At 37.9% G+C, this 13,781-nt stretch overlaps 1 protein-coding gene across 2 annotated transcripts; it reads left to right on the plus strand.

The window, feature by feature from the left end:
* The first annotated feature begins 324 nt into the window (after positions 1-324).
* LOC126369651 (uncharacterized) lies at positions 325-8,729 on the plus strand. Of its 2 annotated transcripts, none has more exons than XM_050014198.1 (7): positions 325-452; positions 1,118-1,302; positions 2,191-2,388; positions 3,552-3,877; positions 6,007-6,203; positions 6,933-7,372; positions 8,592-8,729. In XM_050014198.1, the coding sequence occupies exons 2-7, from the start codon at positions 1,133-1,135 to the stop codon at positions 8,698-8,700; spliced, it is 1,440 nt and encodes a 479-aa protein (XP_049870155.1). In that variant the 5' UTR covers positions 325-452; positions 1,118-1,132; the 3' UTR covers positions 8,701-8,729. The 2 variants fall into 2 exon arrangements, with proteins under 2 accessions (XP_049870155.1, XP_049870156.1); XM_050014199.1 differs by having other exon boundaries at positions 1,122-1,302.
* Positions 8,730-13,781: the final 5,052 nt, after the last annotated feature.

Here is a 13,781-nt window from a genome sequence, read left to right on the forward strand (position 1 = left end):
TTTAACAATGGATCCTATTACCCCTCGACCACTTTAAGTACAGCAGGGGGTGGGATCAAGCTTCGTATAATTTATTTACCTATCTCCGAAACTGTTCTCTTATAACACGCAATAGGATTATGTCTAATATTGGGTAAAATCGTCTAAAGTAGGTATCCGTACCTGTTGGTAAATTCTTACAATACAATACAATAGAAAATTCTGACTCGGACGGGACTTAAATCCGCAGCTCTTGTCAAGCCGGGACGAGCGTGTTAATCATTATTACACCACCGACTGTCCACGCGAAATTCTTTCGATCTATGTTTACACCGACGACACGATACAAAGACCAAGAAGACTGAAGAATTTCGCATGGATAGGAGGAGGACCCGGTGGTGTAATGGTTAATACGCTCGTCCCGGCTTGATATATTTTTTTATTTAAATTTTCTCTTTGTGAGTTAGGCACGGGTAAGTGTTATAAAAACAAAAATCATGTAATCTGCCTTACTAAAGTTTGTATGTAGTAGTTACATGAGCCATGTCAGGGGCCATTGGCGGCTCAGTAATAACCCTGACATCAGGGTTGATGAGGTTGGTATTCTACCTCACAACCCACACGATAAGAAGAAAGTTTGTACTTAGATACACGAAGGTGTAGTAAGTACTTAGATGCACTTGTTTGTTTTTTTCTTTAGAATAATGCAATAATTTTCTCTAAACAGTTAAGTTCACCTGCGATTGTCATCTGACCGCTTTTAAAGATATTATCCGCTTTACGATCCGAATAATAACCACTCCAGTTGTTTGCAAGTTCAAAGCATTCACATGCTTACTAACATCCCGTAAGAGCACACAATCTGTTTGTCCTGTGCATAGTTTAATATTACACTGGAAAAAAAAGGAAAAATCTACTAAGGCTTTTATTTTCGGTTGCAGTTAAGACTATTAACTTCGCCTAAGAGGCATTGCTTTTTGGCATATAGGCCGCGTTAATTAACTTTTATATTAGCTATCTATAACTAAAGTGTATTGTGTCATTCGCTCCACCACAGTACAAAAAAGTGTCTTTAATTTTAAATTACAACATGGTTCATAATATTTCCAAAGCTGTTTTACTAATGTTTCTCCTGAAGATAGTTTGGGCAGAGATGTTCGAGAGTGAGTTAAACATGAATGACATATTGCGAACTGATCTGATGCCGACTTACTTCATGGTGGAGGATGGCCAGACAGTGAACACTACGAATGAAGTGGCTACAGATTTGAGGTCAGTGAACGGGTCGATCGATGCAGCCCTGTCTACTTTGGACTTTCACAGGTGAGTTAATTTATTTAGTAAACGCTGTTGATACTTATAGGTACTTAGGTAGAGGAAATGTTTTTGGTTCAGGATAGCCTGAAGTTAAGAGTTTAATAAACACACACACACACACACACACACACACACACTCACACACACACCATAACACTTTAGGTAAGTGTTAGGCATATACACCAACCAAAAACACAACACTTTAGGCTGATCACCTGACTGTCCAAAAAGTAAGATGATCCGTGCTTCGGAAGGCACGTTAAGCCGTTAGTCCCGGTTACTACTTACTGATTTACTTAAGTAAGTAGTCGTTACATGAGCCATGTCAGGGGCATTTGGCTGCTTAATAATAACCCCGACACCAAGGTTGATGAGGGTAATTCATCTCACAACCCACACGATAGAAGAAGATGTCATCATGATCACCAGCCCATTGACGTCCCCACTGCTGGGGCACGGCACTTCCCTATGGATGGATAGGGAGATCGGGCCGTAAACCATCATGCGGGCCCAGTGCGGATTGATGGTTATTAACGACTGCTAATGCAGCCGGGACCAACGGCTTAACGTGCCTTCCCAAGCACGGAGGAGCTCGAGATGAAAACTTTTTTTTTGTGGTCAGCCACCCTATGACCGGCCTTTGCGAAAGTTGCTTAACTTCAACAATCGCAGACCGAGCGCGTTTACCGCTGCGCCACCGAGCTCCTCGAAGAAGATGTAAGTGTTACGTTATCTTGAAAGTGCAGAGGCAAATAGGCTCGTCCACTATACATGGGACTTAAACATAGCTGGGAGGAGTGAATGTACTACACACCTCTGCCTACCCCTTCGGGCATACAGGCGTGAAACTATGTTATGCATCCTATTATCAGTTAGTGAACATTTCTTTTGCAGAAAGATGATGAACGAATACCAGTGCAGAAACTTCATCGCGGAGCAGATTCTCGAAGAGATGGGCAAGAGCGTGATCCAAGGTCGGATGGGCCGCCCATTCCTGGGCGGGGCGACCAGCTTGACCAGGCGGGCCCAGGATGTGCGCAGCAACTTCATGTACGATGTCGGGTCCACTAATTACCAGGAGTGGCTGGCTAAGTAAGTCTCAAGCTATTTATTGCCTACCCGTTTTCATGCATATACTTACTTTCTTATATACCCTATCCGTTTCTACGAAGATAGATACTTACATTGTTTCCTGCAGGGGAGGCAGAAATCACCGAACCCTTTTTTTAGATCGCATTTATATACTTATATATACGTAGATACTTACTTACCTATCTACTTAATATACATGATGTTAGTGACATCGTAACGAATACTGAGGGGGAGGATTCAGACCATGCTTCTGAGATAATTATCATGTGATTTTTTTTTAAATTATGATTTTTGTTTTTATAGCACTTATCCGTGCTTAAGGAAACTCATAAAGAGGAAATTTAAATCGAAAATATTAAAGTACCTAAAAGTAAAAAAATTAAGCAAAAAAGAAATTACGCAAGTAGGCAATTAAGTTTTTTAAATTATTTTCAATTCTATACTTTTGCGATTAAAACTTCCACTTGATATTAACTCAGAATAATAAGCTGAATCATCTCCCTCAGAATTCGTTACGACGTCACTAACCCCGTGTTTACTACACCAGATTTTCTTTTCAAAATCCTTGCTTTCGTTTAAGTATGTTATTTACTTATAGGGTCTCAAGACCCACAGTCATTTGAAAATCCAAACGCCATTGTTTGACTATTGTCTGAAAATCTGACTTTCAAGAGGATTAATACAATAATTTACTAACTTACTGTTTACCAACTCTACAATAAAACGTAAATATTAGTAACATACCCAGTTTTAGTACCATGAATGTCTTACTACGAATTAAATTATAATAGAGAGAGAGAGAGAGAGTTTTTGTATTGTATTGTAAATTGAGTTTTTGTATTATACGTAATATGAATAAAATCCAATACAGAAACTTTTTTAGTTTACGCTTCTCACGACAAAATCTGTCTTCACTTGTTTTTGTTTTTCTTCGAATTCCCAGACGCAACACCCGCCAAAATGTTTCTTTATTAAAAACTACGTTCCTTTTTTGAAATTGCCAACAATACCTTGTTTACTAATAATTGTGGAGCTGATAGTTGTCACTTGTCCTAAAATATTCTTTTTTTATTTCGCAAAATTGTATTTATTTTTAAAATCAATTCGTTCCATATCGAGTATTTAAGTAGGTAATAATTTCAATAACATTGATTATATTCCAGAGCTGCAGCTCTGAACGATGTCTACCAACAGTACAACGCAATCAACAATTCAACCTTACCACCACCAACCGCACCAACCTACTCTGCAACCATTCAGGACACCGCTCAAATACCACAAACAGCTAACTTTAATCCTCAGGGTTCCATAACCCAGAACGGACAGAATGTGTATAACCCTCAGAATATTCCCAGCCCTCAGAACTCTCAGATCCCCCAGAATCCTCAGATACATTCCCGGGAAGGTTACGAGTCTTATGATGGTGGTCACGTGACCGGATTTGCGGATCAGGGTCCTGAAGCCGGAATCCACGACGTGTCTAAATACAGTAAGTTTAATATAGAAATATATGACTATTTTGAAACATTGATTAAAAAGTTATAAGTAGTTGTGTACTTGTCTACTAACCTATTGCAAACATACTTTTTGGTAAGTTTTTTGCCAGTTATTTTGGGATAGAGTACCAGTTTTCAGACGAATTATGGAATTTATAATTATCATACATATCTGGTGCAAGTATATATGGGGTGTAAGTGACATCGTAACAAATACTGAAGTAGATGATTCAGCTCATTATTCTGAGTTAACATCAAGTGGAATTTTCCGTCGCAAAAGTATGGACAGAAAATAAATAAAAAGACACTAATATTTTCATGAATTTTCTGACTGGAAATTCCACTTGATATTAACTCAGAATTATGAGCTGAATCATCCCCCTCAGTATTCGTTACGATGTCACTAACACTGTATGTGTAACGAGGTATATAAGTAATATCTATGTATATTTCATGTATTATATTGTAGGTACCAATACAAAACTGATAATTAACAAGGGCCGTTTCATTAGCCATCAGTTTCCTTCGTAAATAAATATTTGGCCAGCTTATTACTACAACACGGAGAATGAAATGTAATGTAATGATTATCTTCAGTATCTTCATACTACAAAAATGGTAGAATTAAGTGTAGATAGACTCCCCAATTTATCTAAACAGATCACTTTTAATATCTCTATCTTATTAATTATGGAGTATACCCCACTTCCAGTTAATTGAGCATAGGCCTGTGACCAGCTTTTTATTTTAATAGCGAGTCTGTTGCTGATAATTGATTTGTTATTAGATTAAGTTTTTTGTATTATTTTTTTGGGGTCTGGCTGAAAATCGGCGTCGGTGTCGGCGTTAGCCGAGCTATACCCTTTTTAGTTTTAAGTCTTACATTTCAAATATGTTCAATAATGAACCTAAATAAAGATTTTATCTATCTATCTATCTTATCAGCTGTGAGCCGTATAATAGGCTATTTTATGCTGTTATGAGTTATAGTTTATTCATACCTATAAATTAAACATTTATAAATATAGTTTGAATGAATAAGTCGATCCGAAAAATCTAACTTCTAACTTAATCTAACTTGATTTGTTTGTTTGACGTTTGCATTTCAATCTCCGTCTAATACTTAGACTACATACCATACACTATACTTACCCATTTATATAATTTATTTGTTTTCTCTCTTACCGTACGATGAGAGGAGCCTACATCCATCCCAATGGATGTAATGTAGATAGAATATAACATAATCATAACTAAACATACTAACACCTACACATTCGAAAGAGTTGTATAGTATACAAGTAGTCTGCGTGACAATTTTAGGCTATCTACCTTGAAATTTGCGGAAGGCTCCATAAAAGCTTCCACCCCTCATTATAGGGAAGTGGGGAGATAGAAAGAGAGAAAAACTAGCCTATGTCTCTCTTCAACCCTTCAACTATCGCCGTTTAAAAACTCACGTCAATTCGTCGCACCGTTTTGCCGTGAAAGACGAACAAACAAATAGACAAACACAGAAAAAATATTAATATTATATTATAAAAATTAATAAATAATAATAATAATTATAAATTAATAATTAAGAAAAATAAACAAAAATAATATATTAATTAATTATTTTTTTATTTATTATTGTTCTTTTTATTTTTTATATTTTTATTATTTTTATTTATAATATTAGTCTGGATACTTACTTGCACTCACTTCTCGTTAGTTTTAAGTACTTACTATCTAATAGGGGGCCAGCCTATTGCCATAGGTAGATTATAAATGAAAATTATGTTCTTATGGCCTTCCGAGTTTTTATGTCGTAAGACGTAATGATCTTTTAAAATCGAAACCACATTGTTTTATTGTGTTGCCCCCCGTGTAATAATCCTGGAATGCACGGGAGTGTCAGCACAACGGGTAAAAATCCTCAAAGGAATGGGGTCGCTCCGCGAAGCCTGTGAAAACCCCAGGAGGCTACTGAGGTTTTGGAAGGAGTTAGGTTGGCTTACGTGGTCAACTACAGCACGCGTAATGGGCCATATTAGAGTCTAAATGCGGAAAACAGAGCCCACTAACTTGTGTCTGGAAATCTCGGTCTCTTGAGGTTAAACCTGGGTGGACACTTCCCCAGGTGGCGGCTACGAGTACTCAATGCCCCCACCCCCACCACCGTTGTACCATCACCACGCCCACCAGGAAGAGGAATACGTGGTGGAGCGCGACCACCACCACATGGGGCTGGGGGACCTGTTCGACATCTCCCTCACCGGGATAGCCTTCCTGTCCTTCGGTATGTTCGTGCTGCAAGTCTGCATGTGTATTACTATGGTGAGTGGCTTCTTTTTCTTTTTTAGGGTACCGAACCTTAAAATAGCAGAATACAGAATTCTGGACCTACCTATCCTAAGCGAATAAATCATTTTTCTGCTTTACATACATACATAAACTCACGCCTATTTCCCACCGGGGTAAGCAGAGACTATAGAATTCCATTTGCTTCGATCCTGACACACTTCTCTTGCTTCCTCCACATTCATCAATCATACGCGCACGTCGGTTCTGAGTAGATCGTATTAAACCTTTTCTAAAGACATCGAATCTGATTTACGAAAAGGAAAAACGGAACTTTTAACTGGACTACTGTGTTGTCCGTCTATCTGTTATGACCCTTTCACTTAGAAACGCGTGGAGGTATCAAGTAAATAATTACCCCGACGACCCGATTACTCTACCCATAGAAGCGGCTAATCAGCTCGCAACAACAAACTCTTAACCTCGATACCGCCGGCGTGCACGATGATTTCCCTCATTCAGCGCTTATCGCTATCGATCCACTGGGGTCTATTAATTTTTTCAAATATTTTTCTCTCAGACGAGGCCCTGAGCCGAGGTTCGCGCCCAAACGGGCAACCTCAGGCCTGTTGTTTAAAATTTTGTACATTTGCAGCCATGTCATTTGCGGCAAACTAACTACCGCCATGTTTGTTTACTAGAAGGTTCCACCTTATAAAGTTAACACTGTACTACATATTTATTCCATTTTTTGTCAATTTCTAGAACCAGCAGCCGCCGCAAGTAATGCAGATGGTTGACACCAGCGACACGGACACAGTAAACATGGAAGACGTGTTCCGATTCAAGCGAGAATCGGACCAGATGGACCAATCCCGCCGCAATGACCAATCGGACCACCTTGGACCATCGAATTCCCGTCAGTCTAATAGCTACGGCTACGCAACTCGCATCGACGCAGATCATCTAAAAGAACTAGACCAATCCAAGCAATTAGACCAATCCAAACATTCTCCATCCAGGCAGTCCAACAACAAAACCAGGAATAAAATCAGGCCTATATCTTCGTTCAATATTCTAGCCAAATATGCGCTGATAGCGTTAAAACCTAGATCCACTGAATGTTTGTACCGAGCTTTGTGTGTGGGGAACAAACGTGCCCGGGATTTGAAGGATGCCAATAAATATTGGCTCCCTGTTTGGCAGTAAGTATATAATTACAAATAAGTTATTTAAAATAACACATATCCCTAATAACATTAGCTCAGGGGGGTTAAAATGGCCACATTGAAGCAATTCATCTAAGAAAGCAATATTGCTATTTGGCATTTGTTTGCATTGCGCACTTACTTTTCCATTTTAACCCCCCTTGGCTAATGTTATTAGTGATTTGTGTTATTTTAAATACCCCTAGTCTCTCCTGATTCAAATAGAGGGAGTAGATGGCTTTTGGTTTTGTTTTCATACAAAACTAGTAACGTAGAATTTGTAAACAAGTAATTTTAGTAGAATATTTGATGTGAGTAAAGGCATAAGTAGAAGGTAACTTAACATATTTTCGCATATCGTCGCATTATAGTGAACACCTCGTAAGCGCTTAGTCATGATTTTTGCTAACAGGGGGTTTAAAAAGGCCACATCGAAGCAATTCATCTAAAAAAGCAATATTGCAATTTGACATTTGCGCATATAAAAGTATGAGCGCAATGCAAACAAATGCTTAAAATAGCAATATTACTTTTTTAGATCCCACTTCTTTCTTGTTATTAAGTGCGTTTTCGTACAAAGATCGCACACTTTCAACATAAGTTTTTTAGCAACTTAAGTCTTGACTACAAAAAAAACCCATGTTGTGATGAGTATAATTTTTGATCTTGTAGGTAAACTTTGAGAGGCGAGCTATTTTAGCCTAATAAAGTGTATAAGTAACACAGTGATTAAGTGTGTAATATTACTTTACATAAGGAATTTCTAAAAACAAAATAAAAAACATAGAAAACGTTCAGCTGCTTGTCTTCCCGGGCATGTCGTAAAAACCGACAGAGGGATTGTGTCCTCTAACATGATGGACTAATGTTATGGGCGATAGGCTGATTCCTTATCACCATAAGGTTCATCATATCCAGCTTACGACATCGTATCAACAGTGGCTGCAAGTTGTCTTGATTACTTGTGGCTCTGCCCACCCCATTAGGGATTACGGGCGTGAGTTTATGTATGTATGTATGTAAAAACAAAACAAACTTTTAAGATAAATTGCTTCGATGTGGCCTTTTTAACCCCCAGGACATAGCAACAGACACGCTTTCAAATTTTCGGTTAAGGTAATTTGTAGTATAATTTTCAGTTGTCAATATAGTATGTTTATATTTTCGATTCTTCATTAAATATTTTCATTTATAATTATTATAATAAATATTTCAGTGCCGGTGTAGCGTGGACCCGGGGCGGAGCGCTAGGAGCGCTGCAGGCGGCGGCGCTCGGTCTCGGCGGCGCAGACTGCGACGCGCTCTACCCGGCAGATGGTTGCTGATAGTAAACATAAATAAATTAATCTAAAAAGAAAAAATGGAAAGAAAAATGTTTATTTTCTTTTACAATAGACCCTTAACTACTGGTGGATTGGGGTCTCCATTTAAGCGACATAGCCTGTGTTAAACTAATAAAATATATAAATATATATAATTTCTCCATGCTATATTAACTTGTGATAAAATCAGTCAAGAGGGAAAGTTGAATGATGAGATCCTGTTTTGCAGGCTGGAAAGTTGGCTACACCTTGTTTGGCCTGTAAAATGTTCATACTATGTACCATGTAAGTATTTATCCTCATCGAGATTCGAACCCGAGACCTCCGGATCGTGAGCCCAACGCTCAACCACTGGACCACGGAGGCTGTTATCATAATCGACCTTATAACCCACATCTTAGAAGATTTATTTGTGTGCATAACAAGTTTTTTAAGCTTACTGAAGCTTAAAATGGCTAAGAAGCAAATGAAAATTGTTCCTTATTTAAACATATCTTCAGAACTAAGGTGTAGAGTGACAGTTATAAAAAATCCACGAATTTTGTTGACAATTATGCTGACTTTATTGCACTTTATTGCATATTTTACATACCAAGTAAACTTATCTAATATTATATACAATTGTTGAATAATATAGCTTACACTTTTGACGTCATAGCAAAACGTGACAATACGTAATTATCGCACTTATTATCACATTCTTCTTTATTAAAATTCATAAATAAGCTAAATAGAAAAAGAAAACGTTTTTTGTCACCATTAGATATGTCTTTGTTTAGTAATCAGAATTTCATATTTTTTCTTTGACCTAGGAAACTAACCAATTGGCCGTGACAAAAAATAAAAAAGTCAAAGTATTGGTCTTTGATAGACGAGAATGGAAACTGCTACGGATAAGAGCGTGGCTTATAAATTAATTAAGTAAGTAATTAAAGTACAAGGTAAAAGGGAGCATTTTTAATCGAGCTTTTTAATAGTTACTCGCGTGTACTTTAATTGCATACACTTAAATATTATATAATCATATCTAAATACTTATTTTAAATGTATATACAGGGTGTTAGTGACATCGTAACGAAAATTTTGAGGGATGATTCAGGCCATGATTCTGAGTTGAAATCAAAACTAAATTTAAAAAAAAAACAAGAATTTTGCGACGGAAAATTCCACTTGTTATACCCAGAATCATGGTCTGAATCATCCCCCTTAGTTTTCGTTACGATGTCACTAACACCCTGTGTAATAAATAAATGAGTCTTTTAGAGATAAAAGCTCAATAATTATATTAATAATAATTGTAAAACATTAATAAATAAAATACTTATAGATGCCTACAGTAGTATCCACAATCTATCTATGGAATATCACAAAGCAAATGTGGTGCGATCATTTTATATTTGCAAATATATAACTATATGACAATACCATTATAAACCAGACGTTTTACGTAGGTAGGTAGTCGGGTTGTAGTTTTACTAGTTTTTATTTTATCTTGTTCTAAATGATTATCACTTTCATGTAGCGCTATTATAAGGAACTCTCAGTACGCGAAAACGATTCGCATTTTGTCGGCTTTTACATCACCGGCGAATAAAAATACTGCATATTACAAAAGTTTCAAAAGATTTATAATGCGGGTGTAAGTGGTAAAGTTAGAAGAGGTAAGTTTTAATTTTAATACACACTTCCTCTCTTCTCTTCAATGTTGCTGTGCCCTGCAGGGTCCATGTTTTAGTTCCTATACATATAATATGTACTAAATGGAATGCAATAAATAATTGAGAATTGAGAGGAAAGCGTATCAGATTCAACAGGGTCTGCACGGAAACCATGCCGCGCGTGGCGCGAATTGTATCGTGGACTTCCACCAATAGGCGCAGCGAATGCTACTACGCAGATAGACGTCATACAACTATTGGTAGATATAAATCGCGCCACGCGCACCACGGTTGTTATGCCGCGAGGTCTGTTTGTTTTAAAGAAAGGCTAGGGGCATGTTTAATAAAACTTACAATTGTAAATTATAATGTCAATTTGATGTACATTGAATAGAATAGAATAGAAAAAGTTTATTATAAAAGGACGCCACATACAAAAAAAAAGACAACAACATCATATTTGCGGATCAACATCATTGCGGAGCGTGTGATCACGAATATTTTGCAGTTTCATATTAGCTACGCAATGAACATCAAATTGTAGTTGTAAGTTTTATTAAACAGGCCCCTGGCCAAGAGTACCCTAAACCGGCAAACATGCTCATGCATGTCATATACTGGGTGTTAGTGATATCGTAACGAATACTGAGGGGGATAATTCAGACCATGATTTTAGTTGATATCAAGTGGAATTTTGCGTCGCAAAAGAATGGAATGGAAAATAATTTAAAAAAACTGTATATTATTATGAAGTATTTGATTAGGGTGAAGAACCCCTGTTCCACATATCCCTACTGGTCTATCCCTACTGGTAGGGAAGAATGGAATATTTTTCCACATATAGCTACTAGGGGGCATTTATAATGATATTTTCCTTCCACCTACTTATTTCTACTAAGATACAGTACAAGCACATAGAAAAATCATTGATTGCAGGTACCTAAAAAAACCATCCTCCACATTACGTGGGTACTGAAATTAATAATTAAACTTCTTCATTCATTAACATTCTTCTCTACCAGTAGGGAGTAGGGATATTTGGAACAGGGGGTGAAGAAAACGAAGGTGGTGTGTCAGGATCGTAGTAAACGGCGATCTCTGCCTACTCTAAAATAATCGTGATCTTATCTATGTGTGTATTTATGTACGTGTTATAAGTTTTCCATTAGCCAATACAAAGTAAATACTTGCCTAAGTACATCAAATATAATCTGTCCTCAGATTTCGGCTACAAAGGTGTCAAAAGTAGCATGTTAAAATTGTCTACATTTCGCACCGCAATTAAAATACTTAACACACTGTTTCGTAAATGGCACATGCGCCTTGCCTACTGATGTAATGTTGGTCTTTTAGAATAATAAACTTTACAAGCAGTTAAATAACTAAGTACCTAAATAGAAATTTAATCAATATGACTTGTTCACAATTCACAATGAATGGTTTTCATCGACCTAAAAGAACAAAAATATATGTAGGTATAAGATGTGTTCGTTAGTTAATAATACCGTTAAAAACATAGATCATAGAAACAAGAACAAAATGGCCACATCGAAAGAATTTATCTAAGAAAGCAATATTGCTATTTGACATTTGTTTGCATTGCGCACTTGCTTTTATATGCGCAAATGTCAAATTGAATTTTAACCCCCCTGATTTATAAGAGTCGGCGGTTTCTGACTAGAACACTATATGGATTAATCGCCGATTATTGTGTAGCACAAGCACAAGTCAAGGGCGGATCCAGGGTTGGGAGGGTCATGGGGGGTGATAACTACCCAACTACCCCCTGGGTGACAGATTGGCTCATGGGTGGCCACAAAAAATCAAATCAAAAATCAAATCAAATCATTTATTCGCATAGGATTCATGGTTTTGTAGACAGTTGGTAGGTTTTGTGTTTTATTATCTAATTCACATGGACCCCCCCACACACACACACGTTAAAGCTGCATCCGCTCTTGGCGCGAATTATGGTTGTGTTATACCAAAAAAGTTGTCTCAGTATATAATTTCGTTTTGTGCATATTCCGGTCCCACCGGCTATGCTCCCGCGGCATCTCTGTACAATAAGAACTCTGTGGTCAAAGCAGTAAAGAATATTTATTTGGCAAGCTCATAAAGTGGTGCCTACTGAAGACTCAAAAGGAGGTCAAGAGACTGTGAATGGATGGTTGGCTTGTTACTTGTGGACTTACGTAAACTAAAGTAAACTTGACCTCGAGTTTTCTTGGATCCTATGAGAGGGGTGCGACGCGACGCAATGAAAGCCGAGAATACTATTAAGAAAATTGGCTTTATTGCGATAACCGTCCGAACAAAACTCAAAAAAACTATTTGCGTAGATAGCACGTTTCATCATCATCATCATCATCCTCATCCAAGCCGTGTCCGGCGACGGCGACTCCTAAACGTCTATCCCAGGTCGATGCTATGATAGGCTCTAATATGACTAGCAAAACCGAACTTCGATTTGAAGATTCGGCCACATGGCGCACAGAATAACTGGCCAGCAGAATTAAATGTATAGTTGTAGGAGGGCTTGTGTCGAGTCTTCCGTATTTGACGTTTTACGTCAAGATCTTCTAAACGCTTCTTTTCATACAGTTCCACGTTTTTGTGGACAGTGTAACGCCATTCCGGTCTAAGACGAGCTCGCTCCTCCCAACTATCAGGTGGAATATCACAAGCCACAAGGTTGCGCTTGAGCACGTCTTTGTAACGCAGGTATTGCCCGCCCTGCTTTCGTTTCCCGCTAGAAAGCTCGGAATAGAAAACTGCTTTCGGCAATCTGCTGTCATCCATTCGCAAGACGTGCCCACACCATCTCAGCTGGTGCTTCATAATGAGCGCTTCTATCCCGGACAGGCCAGCACGACGCAGCATTTCTGTATTTGGAACACGTTATAGCACGTTTAGAAAGGAGTCAAATCTCAATGTTGTTGTTACAAGTTTTTCGGTGGATACTAGATGGTCTTAGGCACGGAATAGAAGAAAGAGGTTGGAAAAGCCCTTACACGTATTTTGTATGAGAACTGCTGTCGCCGGTTCAACCCCACTTTCTTTTACTACTACTCCTGCAAACAGATAACTATGACACCTCTACTGCTTCTTAAATTTCTTAGCCACTTTACTGGCAATGTATATGTTAGGTTAGGTTAGGCAGCAATTTTCACAAAATTCAATTTCAATTTTTTTTTTGGCGGCTTCCGTGCCTCACTTAGCAGGGTCCACAGAATACCAGCGTCGTGGCTCGCGCCGCGGCTTATGCTGAGTGAGGTCCTTTTATAAAGGACACCACCACCATCGTTGACCAGTCCATACACTCAATTATTTGTATTTCTCGTGTATGTTGTTTTTATTATGTGTTTTGTTTGATTGTAAGTTGTGTTACTCCGTGTTTTAAATTATATATTTGTGGTGTCCCTT

The sequence above is a fragment of the Pectinophora gossypiella genome, chromosome 9 (genome assembly GCF_024362695.1).
Source record: "Pectinophora gossypiella chromosome 9, ilPecGoss1.1, whole genome shotgun sequence".
Classification (NCBI taxonomy): domain Eukaryota; kingdom Metazoa; phylum Arthropoda; class Insecta; order Lepidoptera; family Gelechiidae; genus Pectinophora; species Pectinophora gossypiella.

Bases quoted from the DNA above. Each gene is read 5' to 3' on its own strand.
- LOC126369651 (XM_050014198.1), top strand. From the start codon at position 1,133: ATGTTCGAGAGTGAGTTAAACATGAATGACATATTGCGAACTGATCTG. The intron at 1,303-2,190 runs GTGAGTTAATTT...TTTCTTTTGCAG, and splicing joins TCTACTTTGGACTTTCACAG to AAAGATGATGAACGAATACC. The intron at 2,389-3,551 runs GTAAGTCTCAAG...ATTATATTCCAG, and splicing joins TACCAGGAGTGGCTGGCTAA to AGCTGCAGCTCTGAACGATG.